This window comes from Otolemur garnettii, unplaced genomic scaffold (assembly GCF_000181295.1).
Source record: "Otolemur garnettii isolate 467f Iridium unplaced genomic scaffold, OtoGar3 scaffold00021, whole genome shotgun sequence".
Classification (NCBI taxonomy): Eukaryota; Metazoa; Chordata; class Mammalia; order Primates; family Galagidae; genus Otolemur; species Otolemur garnettii.
This window is the reverse complement of record NW_003852416.1, coordinates 24,588,489-24,608,807: the sequence shown is the minus strand read 5'-3', so window position 1 is coordinate 24,608,807 and position 20,319 is coordinate 24,588,489. Positions and strand designations below refer to the sequence as shown.

General features: G+C 38.4%; 1 protein-coding gene across 3 annotated transcripts in view; it reads left to right on the top strand.

Annotated features, from left to right (window-relative positions):
* ENTPD1 (ectonucleoside triphosphate diphosphohydrolase 1) overlaps positions 1-20,319 on the top strand; it is a 195,116-nt gene that overhangs the window by 159,106 nt on the left and 15,691 nt on the right. For 2 of the 3 annotated variants that reach the window (XM_023511602.1, XM_023511600.1), the window contains exons 9-10: positions 3,543-3,680; positions 6,190-6,515. In XM_023511602.1, the coding sequence (XP_023367370.1) occupies positions 3,543-3,680; positions 6,190-6,396 (345 nt within the window). In that variant the 3' untranslated portion in view covers positions 6,397-6,515. Of the gene's footprint in view, positions 1-3,542; positions 3,681-6,189; positions 6,516-20,319 lie in introns of those variants that run through there. The other variant, XM_023511601.1, reaches the window with a different exon arrangement.

The following is a 20,319-nucleotide window of genomic DNA, read 5'->3' as shown; positions in this document are numbered from 1 at the left end:
AAGAATCTCTATGCCCAGTAATTTGAAAATATAGAGGAGATGGACCAATTCTTGAAATCACACTACCTCCCTAGACTCAACCAGGAAGAAATAGAACTCATAAATAAACCAATATCAAGGACTGAAATTAAAACAACAATAAAAAGTTTCCAACAAAAAAAGTCCTGAACCAGACAGTTTCATACCAGAATTCTACCAAGCCTTCAAAGAAGAGCTTGCTACATATATTGCAGAATCTATTCCAAAACATTAAGAAGGAAAGAACCCTCCTTCCTTTGATCACTTCTATAGTGGTCCTTCTTTGAAGCAAATATCACTCTGATACCAAAGCCAAGTAAGGGCACAACAATAAAAGAAAACTACAGACCAATATTATTAATGAATATTGATACAAAATAGTAGCAAATATTCAAGTACCCATCAAAAAAATAATGCATCACGACCAGGTGGACTGTATTCCAGGGATGCAAGACTGGTTCAACATATGCAGATCTGTAAATGTAATTTATGCATTTTGACAAAATTCAGCATGATTTTTTTGAGACAGAGTCTCAAGCTGTTGCCCTGGGTAGAGTGCTATGGCATCATAGCTCACAGCAATCTCTAACCTCCAACTGGGGTTCAAGTGATCCTCTTGCCTCAGTTTTTCTATTTTTAGTAGAGTTGGGGGTCTCGCTTTTGCTCAGCCTGGTCTTGAACTCGTGAGCTCAAGCAATCCATCTGCCCTGGCCTCCCAGAGTACTAGGATTACGGGCAGGAGTCAGCATCCTTTTTTTGATAAGAACACTTAAGAAAGTTGGCATAGATGGGACATTCCTTAAACCTACAGCCAGCATCATATTGAATGGAGAAAAACTGAAAGCATTCCTGCTTAGAACTGGAACCAGACAAGGATGTCCATCGTTGCCACTACTATTCAACATAATGATGGAAGTCGTAGCCAATGCATTCAGACAAGCGAAGGATATCAAGGGTACTCAAATGGGGACAGAAAAGGTCAAACTACTACTCTTTGCTGATGATTTAGTAAACTCCAAGAGCTTTACAAGACTTCTAGAAATGACCAAGAAATTTAGCAAACAATCAGGATATAAAATCAATGTACACAAATCAGTATCCTTCATATACACCAATAATAGTCAAGCCAAGAATCAAATCAAAGACACAATATTATCAAAGAAAAATGAAATACCTTGGAATATATTTAACAAAGGATGTGAAGGATCTCTACAGAGAGAACTATGAAAAACTAAGAAAAGAAATGGTAGAGGATTTTAATAGATAAACTAGTGCTAGGATTAGCACGTGGCTCACGGTGGCTAATCCTAGCATCTGGGCGGTTGAGGCAGGTCGATTTCCTGAGCTCAGGAGTTTGAGACCAACCTGAGCAAGAAGGAGACCCTGTCTCTAAATAAATAGCTGTGAGTGCTGGCGGGCATCTGTAGTCCCAGCTATGGAGGAGGCTGAGGCAAGGGGATCATTTGAGCCCAGGAGTTTGAGGTTGCTGTGAGCTATGATGCCATGGCACTCTACCAATGGTGACAAAGAGAGACTCTGTGTCAAAAAAAAGAATCAACATTGTTAAATTGTACTACTCAAAGCAATCACAAATTTAATTTAAATGCCATTAAAATACCAATGTGATACTTTGAAGATCTTGAAATATAGTTCTATGTTTCTGTGGAATCAGAAAAAAACCTGAATAGCTGATGTAATTCTATGAAATAAGAACACATCTGGAGGCATCATTTTTACCAGACTTCAGGTTATACTACAACTTTTTAGTGATCAAAACAGCATGGTATTGGCACAAAAATAGAGACATAGATCTTTGGAACAGTACAGAGTCTAGAGATAAAACCAGCCTCATATTGCCATCTGTTTGCTTTAACAATGCTTTGTTTTGTTTGGGTGAAAAGAATAAGCATTCAATCAGTGGTGCTGGGAGAAATGGTTAGCCTCATGTAAGACTGAAACTGGACCCATACCTCTCACCACGTACAAAAATTAAGTCATGATGGATAAAAGATTTAAATCCAAGACATGAAACTATAAAAGCCCTAAGAGCAATTATGGGAAAATCTCTTAGTCTTATCTTCCTAGGGAAATAATTTATGAAGAAGACCCCACTGGTAATCATAGCAACAACAAAAATAAATGAATGGGACCTGATCAAATTAAAAAGTTTTTGTATAGCTAAGGACACAATCAGCAAAGCAAAGAGACAACCTTCAGAATGGGAGATCTTTGTATTCTAGGGATCTGACAAAGGGCTAATAACCAGAATCTAAAAAGAGCTCAAGCAAATCAATAAGAAAAGAGCAAAAAAACCCATCATAAACTAGGCAAGAGACATGAACAGAAACTTTTCTCTTAAGGACAGATGGCCAATAAACACATGAAAAATGCTCATCATCCCTAATCATCAGAGAAATGCAAATCCAAACCACTTTAAGATCTCGCCTAACCCCAGTAACAGCGGCCCACATCTCAAGGTCCTAAAGCAATAGATGCTGGCATAGGTGCAGAAAGAAGGGAATACTTACACACTATTGATGGGACTGTAAACTAATACAGCCTGCATGGAAAGAAGTATGGCGATTCCTCAGAGAACTAAAAGTAGACCTATCATTTGATCCTGATTCTCATTACTAGATGTCTATATAAAAGAAAAAAAAAGACATTTTACTATAAGGACATTTTGCACTTGAATGCTTATAGCCTCACAATTCACAATTGCAAAGATGTGGAAACAACCTAAGTGCCCTTCAACACATGAATGGATTAATAAATTGTGATGTATTTACACCATGGAATACTGTTCAGCCATCAAAAAGATGAAGATTTTGTATGTTTAGTAACAATCTAGATGGATTTGGAAATAATCTCCTAAGTGAAGTATCTCAAGAATGGAATACAAGTATCACATGTACTCAGTACTAAATTGAAACTAGTAGATTAACAACTAAATGCTCACATGAGAGTAAAACTCATTTTCAAGTAGTGGTGAGGTGGAAGGGGATTTATTAAGTTCCCACCCAATGAGTACATTGCATGGCTATATGGCACATTTCCTGGGAGAAGGACACAAGTGCAACTTGGACTTTAACCTCATAAAAACAAACTATGTAACTGATCATATGTACCCTCATATTAATCTGAACTTTTAAAAAGATGGATTTCTTTCATGCCATATTTTCACAGCTTTTAACATGCTAATGTGAATGTGAAACTCCAACTTTAGGTGATAAAAGGGACACTAAAACTTAGTATTTTTGAATTTACTAGACCATAAGAACTACTTTTTCTTAGAGGACATAAGAATATAGAATCCTATGGAGGAAAAGTTTCCTCAAGAGACCCTAAATTATAAACCCCTACGCTTACTGAAAGAGTGCAACACCACTCCAACCTCCTTGAAAAGGTCAACCTTCGGGCTCATGTGAACTAAGGGCTTTCTTCTTTCTTCATCAGGTATAATAGTGAAAAAGAAGGTCATAGATGCTTGTCATACCAATATATTTCCTTCACTTCACTTCTAGGTAAAGACATCATTTGTTGGAATACAGGAGAAGTACCTGAGTGAATACTGCTTTTCTGGTACTTACATCCTCTCCCTCCTCCTGCACGGCTATCATTTCACGAACAATTCCTGGGATCATACTCATTTCATTGGCAAGGTAATTTGGGTACCTTTTGGACTGAGGGGAGGTTGGGATAGAGTGTTAGTGATTGAAGAAGCAGCTTTGGACTTGAAAGAGGTGGGCAGTAAGTTTTGACCTGATGTTCTTTTCTACTGTTTCACTTCTGACCAACCTGGTACTCTGTGTCAAGCCCTCCTGGGTACGTTGACCAGCTGTGAGCATTCTCTTGAAGGAGAACTACCTTTATTCTCAGTTGCACCTTTCTTCCTACATATCAGTGGCTAATTCCTTACAAAACAAAAAAGTGAGATATTAAAGGAACAGCATTTCAGTAGTCACAGTAATTCTGTGTGCTGACTTCAACAATCCTCCCAAAGGCCTCTTTCACAAAGTGGAAAAGGATAATCATGATTTCATCATACTTGTTGGTTGTTACTTTAATCTGAAAGCTCTGTGTGAGGAAGGGGACTGAGTGGCTGTAAGTGATGGGACCGCTGCTTAGAAGCCTCACTGCAGTGCTTTATCATAACACCACCTGCAGGTATCCAGGAATAGAGACACATTTATGGCAGTTTAACAACTCAAGCTTGATGAAAAATATCAAGAGCAGTGTTTCTCTTCCTTTTTAAACCCATGCTCACTAATGCCAAAGCCATTTACTCTGGGGTGGAGCCTGTGGCTCAAAGGAGTAGGGCGCTGGCCCCATATGCTGGAGGTGGCAAGTTCAAACCCAGCCCTGGCCAAAAACTGCAAAAAAAAAAAAAAAAAAATTTACTCTATTAAATATGGTGACTTCAAGCAAAACAAATCATTGAGGCAGAGTGCTATCTCATCCTTGAGGATACTAGTTTCTTTACACTTTTGTCAGTACTGCTCTTGCTAATTCAAACTCAAATCTTTTCCTTGTTTTTATATCCCAGTCTTCCTTCTATTCTTTCACAGTTTATTTTGTTCAAGGGATATGTCTATGTCAAATTCACGCCTGACACACAGAGGCAGTCCTGAGCTATATTCTTTGAACTCCTCCAAAGCATGATTAGCATTTCTAAGGCCTACGTGATAAATCCTTTAGCTCTGGATCCTTCTTTGACACAGGCAGTTAGATAAGGTTCCCATCCTCCATAGAGGGAAGTAGATCTTTTACATATTATTAATTTCCAACCTTGGTTAAGGAGTATAGAAGAAGGGAACTTCCACATGATACTGGTTGGAGAGTAAACTGGCACAACTTTTTGGGAGACTGTTTTGATAATATGTGCTAAGAGCCTTAAAAATGTATACATCATCTCATCCATTTACTCCATTTCTGAGATTTATGATAATTGGATAAACTGGATAAAATGAATGTATAAGGCAGTTCATGCCAGTGATGGTGTAGAAATATCTTGAGTTATGGAATGATGTTCACAAGGTGTTTTAAGTGAATTATTTTAAGTGAATTATTCTACATACAATTTAATTCCATTATTATTATTTTTTTTGTGACAAAGTCTTGTTTTGTTGCCCTCAGTAGAGTGCTGTGGCTTCATAGCTGACAGCAACTTCAAACTCTTCGGCTCAAGCAATCCTCTTGCCCTCAGCCTCCCCAGTAGCTGGGACTACAGGAACCCACCACCTGTCTATTTTAGGAGATGGGGTATTGCTCTTTCTCAGGCTGGTCTCAAACTCCTGAGTGCAAGTGATGAACCTGCCTTGGCCTCCCAGAGTGCTATAATTATAGGCATGAGCCACCACAACTGGCCAAATTCCATTTTTGGTAAGAAAAATGCATGCACAGAGAGGACTGGAAGAATATATCACAAAATAATAACAGCAACAACTTCTGCATGGTGAAGTATGGATGGCTTTTATTTTCTTCTTTAAGCTTATCTGTACTTCCATTAAGCTTATCTGTACTTCCATGACCATGCATGGCTCATGAAAAAAATTTTTCAAAATTATTTATTATTCACAGACCACCTATATTCTAATATGTTTTGAGATAACTGTAAAATATTCCTAGGAAGGTCATAGCATGTTTTATCATTTAGTAAGAATTTATTCTCATGTATATGCATAGTCTTTCAACTTCTATAAAGTTTACTTCTATAAACTTAATTTAAAAAATTAGGGAATAATCATCTAGTTGAATCATAGAGAAGTCATGGTTTTTCTGGGTTTCATGAAGATGTAAAAGGCCAGGGAAAATCATTATTTCTCATCCTTGTACTTGCTTCCTGTCACTCCTTACCACTCCCCCCCTCCAAAATTCACACAAACAAGAAAAAAGGAATGCAAAGGTCCAAAGGTCAATTTGTATTAAGTTCTTTGAGACAGGAGAAATGGGCAGTCATTCACCAACTCTGAACTTTGGGAATATAGTAGTTAGGCTCCAAACTCTCTTAATCACTTGCTCCTAATCTATTTTCCCTACAACCGTATTCCCAGTGTGGAAAATAAAATTAACACTCAGTCATTGGGTGCTCAGTGTTATGGATGGGGTTGCATAAAAGCTACAGATTATCTCCTCCACCCACAAACAACAGACTTTCCCCACTGTTTGCAGATCGAGGGGAGCGAGGCTGGCTGGACTTTGGGCTACATGCTGAACCTGACCAACATGATCCCAGCTGAGAAGCCAATATCCAAACCTCTCCCCTATGGCACCTATGTCTTCCTCATGGTCTTCTTCTCCCTGATCCTTGTTGCAGTGTTCTCCATAGGCATTTTTATTTTTCATAAGTCTTCATTTTCCCATAAAGAAGGAGTATAACAAGAGCAGCTGGAATCTGCTGGTGGAAGGAGAAAAAAAAAATTACTTGCCCAGGGAGCACTTTCCTCTACAGTAGTGTACAAAGTCATCCTTCCCGGCTCACCAGGGCCAGTGTTGACCAGCATGAAGCTTGGTTTTTTCTAAAGCCTTTCTCTGGGAGGTATTTAGCTCCCTCTGCTGAAAGGACTTCTGGTAGACACTGTCTCTTTTGTGAATCTTTCTTGGCTGCCCCTTTCTCCTTTGTACTCTGTGCTTGTGCCATTCTTAAAGACCTGCCACTTTTCATGATCTTTGCTTTATAAAAGAACAATATTGACTTTGTCTAGGAAAACTGAGAGTCCTGAGTCCTGTGCCGGGAAGCTGAGCTGGTTAAAAGATGAATCTCAGGAATGGGTTCAGCTGTACTCTTTAAAAATCTCTCTCTCCTTCTCTCTCTCTTCCTTCTGCTTCCCATTCATTAATAAAGCCATACAATGCCTTTGGAAAGGGCTGATACATATTCCGTTCCCATGCTGCCTATTGGGTAGGAAAATTTTCTAGAGCAGGCAAATATGTGCTAAGGCCAAAGAGTTTTACAAGGGAATCTACTCATGAAGTTAATATAATTCTTAATCCCATCCAAGACAGGTATGTGAATGAATCACATATTCCTGGATGATGCCAAAATGTAGATACTCAGAACCAAGATTTTTAAAAAGCAGATGTACATATACGCATTCAAATATCAAGGCTTACTATATGGTAGATGTATATACATGTCAGGAAGAAAAATACAGTTACAACTCAGGGTCAGGAAAATGCATCTTCTGAGGTTTTGTTTCTATTATAGTAAAATATACACATATAAAACTTAACATTCAATTAATTATAGATCAGTGACATTTAGTACATTCACAATGTTGTGCAACCATCACCACTATTTAGTTCCGGAACATTTTTATTATCAAGAAATTGTCTGGAGATAAGACCATCCTGGGTAGGCACGAACCTTTCAGTTAACCGCTGTGCCAAACAACTGCACTGCAAAGATGGTTCACTGAATTTTAAAGCTATGATATGTCTCCTTGTCCCAGGGTTTAATTTAGTAAGAAGGCAGCATTATTATGGATTGGCATGTTTTTGTCCTTCATTGTGTTTAAACATCAAGATATGCCAGCAACCATGTTAGGAAATATTTTTGCCACCCTTGTCAGTATTGCATTTATTTACTTATTCCATGGAATGTTTTGTGGGAGAAATAGCTACTGTGAACCTTACCATGGAAAGAGGAAGGTATCCCATATTCTTTTCCCTTAAGGGTTGCTGCAAGAGTTACCTGTAGAGCAGGCTTGAATGGTGATGTTTTCTTCTGACCTTGTCCCAAGCTTTCCATCCCTGGATATGAAGATAGATTGTTGAACTGATTAGAAAGAAAATCTCTCCCACAAACTAGAAGCCAAATGTCCCTATATCTCTTGAACAACCAAGTCATTTTTGACAATGGACAGGTGACTAAATATTAAAAATGCTGTGGACAGGAACTTCCTTGATTAGAATTCAGAAGCCAAATTAGAAATTAGTTGCTTATATTCTTATAGCTTTTATTGGTGCATTTATAGTGTAAAATTAGTTAATAGTGACCCATTATATTTCACATACCACACCCAGAATGGCCCAGAGCAGATTCCTGGATCTGCCTCGAAACCAACCCTCTCTCCAACAGAATTGAGATTAGGTTGTGCCTACTACCTCCCTCCATAAGTGGAGATTTTAACAAGTGGAATTTGGCTCCAGATACCTTAAAGGTAAAATATACACAAATATATATTATTATTCCCATTCATTCTCTTTCTTTCTCTCTCTCTCTCACACACACACTTCTCATTCATTAATAAAGCCATATAATGCCTTTGGAAAGGGCAGACACACATTTCATTCCCAGGGTGCCCATTGGATAGGAACATTTTCTAGAGCTAAGGCCAAAAGAGTTTTGAGCTCTGTGCACAAGAGCATTGTATTCATTTTTCTTTTAATCCTCACAACAATATGAAGAAGGTAGTAGCTATTACCACTTCTATTTTATAGAAACAGAAACTGGGCATCAGAAGTTAAGTCACTTGCCTATATGGCTGAGCAAAAGTATGGCATGCATTTAACCATTATTTTCTTTCCTGATTATACTAGACTGCCTCTTCATAATTTCTAAGCATGTACCTAAAACTTGACATGAATACAGAGTTCACAGGATGTGGTAAAAAGGGAAGCAGACAGATGGGCTTGTAATTTAATATGTAGGTCAATGTGAAAGTTTTTTTTTCTTTTTATAGTTTTCTAAAATATCAGGCAATTTTTCTTTCTGGTTTTTTTTTTTTTTTTTTTTTTTGAGATAGAGCCTCAAGCTGTCCCCCTGGGTAGAGTGCCATGGCTTCACTGCTCACAGCAACCTCCAACTCCTGGGCTCAAGCGAGTTTCCTGCCTGGGCCTCCCAAGTAGCTGGGACCACAGGCGCCCACCACAACGCCTGGCTATTTTTTGGTTGCAGCCATTATTGTTGTTTGGCGGGTCTGGGCTGGATTCAAACCTACCACCTTAGGTGTATGTGGCTGGCGCCTTAGCCGCTTGAGCCAATAGACACCGAGCCTCTCTGTTTTTTTTATTTTTCAAATAATATATTTATTTTTTATTTTTATTAAATCATAACTATGGGTACATTGATGCATTTATTGGGTTCAGTGTGCTGATTTGATATACAAGGTGAAATGCTTACATTGAACTGATTAACACGTCTATCGTAATTATAATCTTTTCTTAATAGTTTTGAAATTTACCAATGCATCACGTGCATTAGGTGAGGTTCCCCCCAAATACCCTCCCTCCTTCCGCCTCCTCTTTTTATGCTTTCCTTCTACTTTCTGGACTATAGTTATGTTTTACCATTCGTATGAATGTGTAGGTGATTATATATTGATTTCATAGTAGTATTGAGTACATTGAATACTTTTTTCGCATTCTTGAGATACTTTACTAAGAAGAATATGTTCCAGCTCCATCCAGGTAAACATAAAAGATGTGAAGTCTCCATTTTTTATGGATGCATAGTATTCCATGGTGTATATATACCACAATTTGTTAATCCATTCATAGGTTGATGAGCAATGAATTGGGCTGCAATAAACATTCTGGTGCAAATGTCTTTGTTTGTAAAATGATTTTTAATCATCTGGGTATGTACCTAGTAGAGGAATTGCAGGATCAAATGGTAGTAGTCCTTTTAGTTTCTGGAGTATTCTCCAAACTTCCTTCCAAAAATGTATTAGCTTGCATTTCCACCAGCAGTGTGGAAGCATTCCCTTCTCTCCACATCCATGCCAACATCAATAGTTTGGGGATTTTGTGATATGGGCTAATCTTATTGGAGTTAGATGATATCTCAAAGTGGTTCTGATTTGCATTTCTCTGATGATTAAAGATGATGAGCATTTTTTCATGTGTTTGTAGACCATGAGCCTGTTTTCATCAGAAAAGTTTCTGTTCAAATCTCTTGCCCATATGGAAGTTATTTGTTCTTTTCTTATTGATTAGTTTGAGTTTTTTGTGGATTCTAGTTATCAGACCATTGTCAGAAACATAACCTGCAAAGATCTCCCATTCTGAAGGCTGTCTGTTTGCTTTACTTACTGTGCTCTTGGCTGTGCAAAAGCTTTTTAGTTTGATCAGATCCCAGTAATGTATTTTGGGTGTTGCTTCAATTGCCTGGGGGGTCCTCCTCACAAAATATTTTCCCAGGCTTATTTCTTCAAGCATTTTTCCTGCACTGTCTTCTAGTATTTTTATAGTTTCATATCTTAGGTTTAAATCTTTTATCCAGTGAGAATCAATTTTTGTTAATGGTGAAAGGTGGGGGTCCAGTTTCAGTCTTCTACAGGTCACCAGCCAGTTCACCTAGCACCATTTGTTTAATAGGGAGTATTTCCCCGACTGAATGTTTTTGATAGGTTTATCAAAGAGCAAATGATAATAAGTTGCTGGGTTCATCTCTTGGTTATCTATTCTGTTCCATACATCTACCTTTCTGTTTTTGTGCCAGTACCATGCTATTTTGATCACCATAGATTTATAGTATAGCCTGAAGTCTGATAATGTGATACCTCCTGATTTGTTTTTATTTCTGTGTAATGTATTGGCTACTCGAGATGTTTTCTGATTCCATATAAAAAGAAGCACTACTTTTTCAGGTTCTTTAAAGTATGGCAATGATGCTTTACTAGGGTTTGCATTAAATCTGTAGATCGCTTTGGATAATATGGACATTTTAACAATGTTGATTCTTCTCAGCCATGAGAATGGCTTCTCTACTGAGCATGGTATGTTTTTCCATTTGTTAACATCTTCAGCTATTTCTTTTCTCAAAGTTTCATAATTTTTTTTATAGAGATCTTTGATATCCTTTGTTAGGTAAACTCCCAGATATTTCATCTTCTTTGGCACTGCTGTAAAAGGAATAGAGTCCTTGACTATATTTTGAGCTTGACTATTGTTGGCATATGTAAAATCTACTGATTTTTAAGTATTGATTTTGTATCCTAAGATACTGATGTATTCCTTGATTGGATCTAAGAGTTTTGTAGTTGAGACTTTGGGATTTTCCAGGTATAGGATCATATCATCTACAAAGAGTGACACTTTGATCTCCTGTGACCCTAGTTGGATACCGTTGATCACCATCTCTTGCCTGATTGCAGTGCCTAAGACTTCCATTACTAGGTTGAATAGCAGTGGAGGCAGTGGGCACCCTGCCTACTTCCTGATCTGAGTGGAAATGTTTTCAGTTTTATTCCATTCAATATGATATTTATTGGCTGTGGGTTTACTGTAGATGGCCTCTATCAGTTTAAGAAATGTCCCTTTTATATCTGTTTTTTTAGGTGTTCTGATCCATGAAAGGATGCTAAATATTATCAAAAGCTTTTTATGCATCAATTGACAGAATCATATGGTCTTTTTTAAAATTTTGTTTATGTGATATATTATATTTGTAGTTTTTTGTATGTTGAACCAACCCTGGAATAAAACCAACTTGATCATGGTGTATAATTGTTTTGATGTGTTGTTGAATTCTGTTTGCTAAGATCTTATTGAATATTTTTGCATCAATATTTGTTAATTTTTTGGTCTAGTTTTCTTTCTTTGTTGGATCCTTTCCTGGTTTGGGGATCAGTGTGATATTTGCTTCATAGAATAGAATACACTGGGAAGTATTCCTTCTTTTTCTATGGTTTGGAAAAGGTTGTATAATATAGGTACTAGCTCCTCTTGAAAGGTTGATAGAATTTGGGTGTGAAGCCATCTGGTCCTGGACTTTTCTTTTTTGGGAGACTTTGTATTGTTGATGCTATTTCAGTACTTAATGTACACCTATTCAAGATTTCTAATTCTTTCTGTTTGAGACTAGCAAGGTTGCATGCTTCCAGATATTGGTCCATTTCCTTCAGATTTTCATATTTCTGGGAATAGAGTTTTTTGTACTAATCTTTGAGGATTTTTTGAATTTCTGAGGTGTCTATTGTTATTTTTCCTTTGTTGTTTCTGATGGGTGTTATTAGAGATTTTACTTTTCTGTTTCTGGTTAAGTTAGCCAAAGGTTTATCAAGTTTATTAATCTTTTCAAAAAGCCAACTTTTTGTTTTGTTGATCTTCTGAATGATTCTTTAGTTTTCAAATTCATTTAATTCTGCCCTAATTTTGGTTATTTCTTTTCTTCTGCTGGGTTTGGGGTTGGAATGTTCTTCCCCAGTTGCTTGAGATGACCCATTAAATTGCTGGCTTCCTCTCTGTTTTCTTGATGAAGGCTTCCAATGCTATAAATTTCCCTCTTCGGATTGTCTTTGCACTATCTCACAGGTTTTGATAATTTGTGTTTTCATTACCATTTTATTCCAAAAATTTGGCGATTTCCTTCTTAATCCTGTCTTTGACTCAGCTATCATTCAGCCTAAGATAATTTAGTTTCCATGACATTGTTTTTGAGTATGAAGATTCCTGTTCCTGTTGAGTTTAACTATTATTCCATGGTGGTCCAAGAAGATACAAGGAATAATTCCTATTCTTCTAAATTTGCTGAGGTTAGACTGGTGTCCTACGATATGATCAATTTTGGAGGATGATCTATGGGCTGATGAGAAGAATGTATATTCAGTTTTATTAGGATGAAATGTTCTGTAGGAGTCTGTTAAGTCCATTTGTTCTAGGGTTGGGTTTAAGTCTAATATTTATTTGTTTAGTTTTTTTCTTGGAGGATCTATCCAAGCCTATCAAAGGGATGTTGAAATCTCCAGCTATTATAGTGCAGGAAGATATCAGGTTGTTCATCTCCATTAGGGTTTACTTTATAAATTGAGGAGCATTCTGGTAGGGTACATAAATGTTAATTATCTAAATCTCTTCATGTTGGATGTTTCCCTTCACAAATATGTAGTGACCATCCTTATCTTTATCTTTTTGGTTTAAGGCCAGTTGTATCTGCAAATAAAATTGTAGCCCCTGCTTTTTTCTGATTTCTATTTTACTGTATTATAAATGTCTATCCCTTCACCCTGAGTCTATTTTATCCTTTAAGGTAAGATGAGATTCTTGTGTGCAGCCAATGTCTGGTCTGAGTTAATGGATCTAGTCATCCAATGTATGCCTTTTTAGAGGACAATTTAAACCATTCACATTAATTGAGAGAATTGATAAGCCTGGTAGTGTTTTGGGTGTCATGTTTTTCAAATGTCTAGTGGACTTTTTAACCCTTTAACCTCTGTGGAAATTGGGCTTTGTTCAAAAATATCTGAGTGAGTTTACTTTGATGGTAGAGTATTGTGCTGGTCATTCTGGACGATGGGTGAGCTGGTTTAGTTATGGCAAATTTCTTCAATATGTGTATGTCATCAAAGTATTTGATTTCTCCATCACAAGTGAAACTCAGTTTAGCTGGATACAGGATCCTGGGTTGATGGTTGTTTTGTTTTAGGAGATTGAAGGGCGATTACCATCCCCTTCTGGCCTGAAAAGTTTCAGCTGAGAGATCTGCAGTCATTCTGGTATTTCTTTCTATGCAAGTTCTTTGTAGATGATGCTTTTCTTTCATCTGGCTTCTTGCAGAATTTTCTCCTTCTTCTTAACTTTGGCATAGTTAATCACAATGTGTCTAGGAGATGCTTTATTTGGATTGAGTCTTGCTGAGGTTCTGAAACTACTATCTGAATTTCTGTATCTCTTGCAGTGCTTGGGAAGTTCTCCTCCATAATCTCTAGAAGTAGAGCATCTGTACCTTTAGGACCATCCTCTTCTCCTTCTGAAATTCCTATAAGATGAATATTTGATCTTTTGGAGTGATCCCACAACTCTCTTAGGGAATGATCAGTTTTTGCTCTCCATCTGTCTGACTCTTTGAGTGTCTGGGAAAGTTCAAAAGCTTTGTCTTCAGCTTCAGAGAGATCCTTTCTTCTGCCTGGTCAACTCTATTACTAAGGGATTCTACTGTATTTTGGAGCTCCTCAACTAACTTTTTCATGTCCTTGAGCTCTGCTATCCCTTTTCTCATTATGTCCATATCTTTGATGACTTGGGCTTTGAATTCATTAATTTCTTGAGATAACTTTAGAACTACTCTTTGGAATTCAATTTCTATCTTTTCTTCCCTTCCATTTATTTTATTTGCAATCTTTATTCTAAATTCAATTTGTGACAGTGCTGCCATTTGTTTATGCATGGCATCTTCAGTTGTATCTCCTTTGTCATTTCTTGGGGAGGGGTGGTGGATCTACTCTGGTTATTCATGTTGCCAGAGATCTTCTGTTAGGTCCGCACCATGTTTTTTTTTCACCGTTTGGTTATTAGAACTGGTAGGGTGAGATTGAATTGGGGTTCCCAGGTGGTACAGTTAATTATTCCCTTACCAAAGCACTAGGCTTTGTAATTGTGGCTTATCCCCTATAACCTTACAAAGGCCCCTTTCAGAGTTTTGGTTGGAGACTGTGAGGATCTACTTGGTTAGCTAGCACAAGGTAGTTCTGTTTCAAAATCAGCCAACCTCTACCCTCTCCTAAGAAGCCAATTAGGTTTAAATCTTAGCTGTAGAGAGATACAGACAGCTGGGGTGCCCCATCCCCACCATTCAGTTCCTTTCGGCTACAGAACTTCCAAGGTTAACCTCAGAGGATCCACTGATCAACAGGCCCAGGCACAAGTTCCAATTCAATTGTCTTGGGCAGTACAAACCCTGCTCAACAGAGAGGGATCCAAGGGTCTCCAACAGCTCAATTGGAGCCAGGGGTCCATGCACCCTCCCACCAGAATCAGTTCATGCTGGTGTCCGTTTCTGTGCTTGTGGGCCCAATTGGAGCCAGGACCATGCCCCCCACCTGCTGGTTGCAGTCCACACCCAGGAAGCCTCTGCTCACAGACTCTGTTGTAGTCAGGGGACTATGACCCAGCCTATTGATCTTAGTCCACACTCAGTAAGCCCCTTCTTGCTGGCCTAGTTGGAATCAGGGGACCACACCCCCACCCACAGGTCTCAGTCTACACTGGCAAGCCTTTGCTCACCAGCTCTGTTTTGTGTGTGGGGGGGGGGTTGGTTTTTTTTTTTGAGACTGAGTCTTACTATGTCGCCCTTGGTAGAGTGTCATGGAGTCACACCTCATGGCAACCTCAAACTCTTGGGCTGAAGTGATTCTCTTGCCTCAGCCTCCCAAGTAGCTAGGACTACAGGTGTCCACCACAATGGCCAGCTATTTTTTGGTTGCAGTTGTCATTGTTTAGCAGACACAGGCCAGGCTCAAACCCGCCAGTTTTGGTGTATGTGGTGATGCCCTACTCACTGAGCTATGGGCCTGAGCCACACTAGGTCAGTTGTAGTCAGGGGACCACAACACCACCTGCTGGTCTCAGTCCATACCTGCCAAGCCTCTGCTGGTGGGCTCTATTGGAATCAGGGGACTACACCCCTGTTTGCCAGTCTCAGTCAACACTCAGAGGTCTCTGATGGAGTCAGGGGACCACACTCAGCAAGCCTCTGCTCCTGGCCCAGTTGGAGCCAGGACCAGCCCCACCACTGAATTCAGTTCACACTGGGAAACCACTCTCCTGCTTGCAGGCACCATCAGAGCCAGGGATTCTGTACCCCCTCCTGCTAGACACAGCCCGAACTGAGGGCCAACACCACCACTGGCCGTGCAAAGTCATAACAAGAAGACTGTTCCTCATCCCACAGAGTGTCACTTTCTTGCCGTGCCCACTTTCTTCTCCACTAGTTGCAGATTCCATCCTGGTGTTTGGTGGTCCAGACTATGCCAAGATCTCTCATGAAAAGATCAAACACTCTAGGCTCTGCAGAAGGCAGAACTTCAGACTGCCATGTGATAGGGAAAGGGTAGACTGGGAGTTTGGAATTGTGGGGAAAAATATTTGTCCAATTTTATGCCCTGTGGGGTGGTGTCTAGGTTCACAAGTGGGACCTCTCTGGGGGGCACTAAGCCTAGAACAGAGTATTAACCAAATTTGTCAAATGGCAGTTCTCTTTCTTTCTTTCTTTTCTTTCTTTCTTTCTTTCTTTCTTTCTTTTTTTTTTTTTGAGACAGAGCCTCAAGCTGTTGCCTGGGTAGAATGCCGTTGCATCACAGAGCTCACAGCAATCTCCATCTCTTGGGCTTAAGTGATTCTCTCGCTTCAGCCTCCCAAGTAGCTGGGATTACAGGCGCCCGCCACAATGCCTGGCTATAAATGTAGGCTTGAAATCAATATTTACCTCTGACTTCTGCCTCTGCTATTATCAATTCCAAATTTCCTGTCAAATGAAGAAATCAAAGAAGATAGATGAGATGTTAGTAGAAAAGGTATGGGAGAAAAAAAGCGTAATTTCTAAAGAAAACCAAAACAACCCATATTAGGTTCAGGCAAGAGTTCAGTGTAAGTAGGATAATGTTGTATAACTGGAGAAAACATACCTGAAATCAGGGAAAGGCACATAGTAGTAAATTTACATATAATTCCCTTCGACCTTCTTTCTCTTCTACAGCCTTATTTTCTATTCTGGTACTCCCTCTCTCTTTTCCTGGCTTCTCTTTCTATTTTATGTCTTTTTTTTTTTGAGACAGAGTCTCATTATGTCACCCTCAGTAGAGTGTGGTGACATCACAGCTCACAGCAACCTCAAACTCTTGGGCTTAAGCGATTCTCTTGCTTTAGCTTCCCAAGTAGCTGGGACTACAGGGGCCTGCCACAATGCCCGGCTATTTTTTGTTGCAGTTGTCATTGTTGTTTAGCTGGCCCAGGTGGGTTCAAACCCGCCAGCCTCCAGTGTATGTGGCTGATGCCATAACCACTGTGCTACAAGCTCCAAGCCTATTTTATATCTTTTTATATCCTTTCTTCTGTGTTCTTTCCCTTTAGGGCAGGGGGCCTCAAACTTTTTAAACAGGGGGCCAGTTCACTGTCCCTCAGACTGTTTGAGGGTGGGACTGCGGGCCCCGGGACTAGTCGGCCACTAAGCAGGACAGGCAGTGCCAGAAAAAACACCTGTTGGGCCGGATAAATGTCCTAGGTGGGCTACATGTGGCCTGCGGGCCATAGTTTGAGGATGCCTGCTTTAGGGTATCATGCTTTACCTTTCTCTTTCTTACCTTAATTTTTAGGGACAATGATCTCCTGATGCTCCCATATAAGTGGTATGGATAAAAAATTACTGTGTTTTAAAGAAATGCTCCTTATAGAACATAGATATGCTCCTCTAGATGTGCTATAAGGAGCATTTTTAAAAAACTCAGTCTAAAAATCATGGGATTTCCATTTCTGATACTCTTTATGGTCAAGAATTAAACCATTTAAATTTATTATGGAGAAACAATTTAAGGGGAAATTTTCATTTCAGGGAATTTTATAAGCTCATCATTGCAGGAGAGAAAATCCTAGAAGAAAGTGTGAGAAAAACTCTTAATACTATCAGCCAGGGAAAAGAATTTATGAAGAAGACCCCACTAGCAATTTCAGAAACACCAAAAATAAACAAATGGCTTATGATCAAACTAAAAGCTTATGCACATCTAAAGGTACAACAACTAAAACAGACAACCTTCAGAGTGAGAGAAAATATTTGTATGCTATGAATCTGACAAAGGACAGATAATTAAAATTTACAGAGAACTCAAATTAATCAACAAGAAAAAAGCAAATAGGCCAGGCATAATTGGCTCACGCCTGTAATCCTAGCACTTTGGGAGGCTAAGGTAAGTGGATCCCTTAAGCTCAGGAGTTTGAGACCAGCCTGAGTTATAGGAACACTCTGTCTCTACTAAAAATAGAAAAACTAGCCAGGCATTGTGGTGGGCACCTATATCCCAGCTACTTGGGAGGCCAAGACAAAAGGATCACTTGAGCCCAGGAGACTGAGATTGCTGTGAGCTGTAATGCCACGATCACTCTACCCAGGGCAACCGAGTGAGACTCTGTCTCAAAAGAATAATAATAATAATAATAATAATAATAATAAGGGCAAACAATCCCCTCTATCATTGGGCAAGAGACTTGAATAGAAACTTCTCTGAAGAAGACAGAGGAATGACCAAAAAACACATGAAAAAATGCCCATTATCACTAATTATCAGAGACATGCAAATCAAAACCACTCTGAAACATCATTTAACCACAGTGAGAATAACCCACATCACAAAATCCCAAAGTTGCAGATGCTGGTGTGGATGTGGAGAGAAGGGAACACTTTTACACTGCTGGTGGGAAAAGTATTTGCAAACAAATACAGCCTCTATGGAAAGAAGTATGGAGAATCCTCAAAGAGCTAAAAGTAGATCTTCCACTTGATACTGCAATCCCTTTACTAGGTATCTACCCAGAAGAAAGAAAAATCATTTTATCACAAGGACATTTGCACTAAAATGTTTTTTATAGCTCAATTCACAATTGCCAAGATGCGGAAGCAACCCAAGTGCCCATCTACTCATGAATGGATTAATAAACTATGGTATATGTATAGTATGGAATACTATTCAGCCATAAGAAAAGATGGAGACTTTACATCTTTCATGTTTACCTGGAGTTGAAGTACATTGTTCTTAGAAAACTATCATAAGGCTTGGCACCTATGGCTCAATTGGCTAAGGTGCCAGCCACATATGCCTAAGGTTGTGGGTTCGAATCCAGCCCGGGCCCACCAAACAACAATGATGGCTGCAACCAAAAAATAGCCGGGCGTTGTGGCGGGTGCCTGTGGTCCCAGTTACTTGGGAGGCTGAGGCAGAGACTCGCTTGAGCCCAGGAGTTGGAGGTTGCTGTGAGCTGTGATGCCACGGCACTCTACCCAGGGGGACAGCTTGAGGCTCCTGTCTCAAAAAAAAAAAAAAAGAAAGAAAGAAAGAAAGAAAACTATCATAAGAATGGAAAAGCAAGTGTCCAATGTACTCGATACTAATATGAAAACAACAGAAAACAACTACATGCCCACATGACAAAAAACACAAGTATATTCATGGGGGGGGGAGAGGGAAAAGGTGAAAGAAAGGCGGGAGAAGGACTGGTAAATGTTCACCTAATTTGCATTGTAATGGTATACAACACCCCCCCAGGATGAAGGCCTCAACTATAATTTGAACTTTACCTTAGAAACCCAAACAGTGTAACCTAGTTATTCTTACCCTCATATTAATCTAAAATAAAAAGTAATATACAACTATTATATACCCATAATTAAAAATAAAATTTTGAAAATGAAAAAAACTTTACAAAAGGGAAAAGTTATTTAGATAAGACACAATTTACAAAAGGGTTTAAAATTATCTTCTCATGGGTTGAGTTTTGAGATCCTTTAAGTAAATATATCCATGTATTCAATGACCAGACTTCTCACCAAAAGCTAGAAGTAATCAATGAAAGATCAATGTTGATCCAATAAAATTAATAAGATAAATTATGTTACAAGATCCTTGGCTTTTTCAAACCAATTAACAGATTATGTAATAAAATGATTTATGGCAGCAAGGATGGGAATCCACAAATTTATGAGAAAATACTTAATATTTTTAATATTACTAGTTTTTCTTTCTCTTTTTTAAAAAATTGAGTAATTGGCTATACCAAAAAGTCTAGTTGGATGTATTAGTTGAGGAGGTTCTGATAGAAAAGCAATATACCTTAGAATCAAAAAGAAAACAGCTTTTTATTCATATTTTGATCCATATTCATTTACATAGCATTAGACATTTTCCTAAATACCTTGACCTACTCTATTGGGACTCTGGCTTCAACATCAATAAGGTACCTGAGTAAAAAATATCACTTCAGCTTTACCAGATAGGTAAGACTGAATTTTTAAATATTCATCTCAAAAAGATAGGCTTGAAAATTTAGCCCCTATATCATACTTAGCTACCTATAAGGTATCTGGTTCTCCTAGTTCCACTGATATAATGAATTCTAATTAGTTTACCTATAAATTACAAAGAAACATCTGAAAGTGTGAGAACATTATTAAAATGAGAGTTGTACAATAACCATTGTATACATTATTTATGATTATTTTCAATAAAATATCTACCATTCACCAATTCTTAATTATTAAATTTAAATCTGTGATATAAGAGGGACACTATCAAAGATGCAGAAAAGAAAAAGGTTTTCTTCATTAACCCTAGAGAGCTTAAGGTGAATTTTTCATGTTTATGAGTAACAAATATCAAACATTATTCAGGAAAGAAATAATTTTAAACTTACTTGTTCTTCCTCATTTCTTTCTTTCTTTCTTTTTTTTTTTTTTTACAGTGTGCTGGTTTTATATACAATTTGAAATATTTCATCAAACATAGCCTTCATGGCATTTTCTTAGTTATTGTGTTAAGACATTTATATTCTACATTTAGTAAATTTCACATGTGCCCTTGTAAGATGTACCAT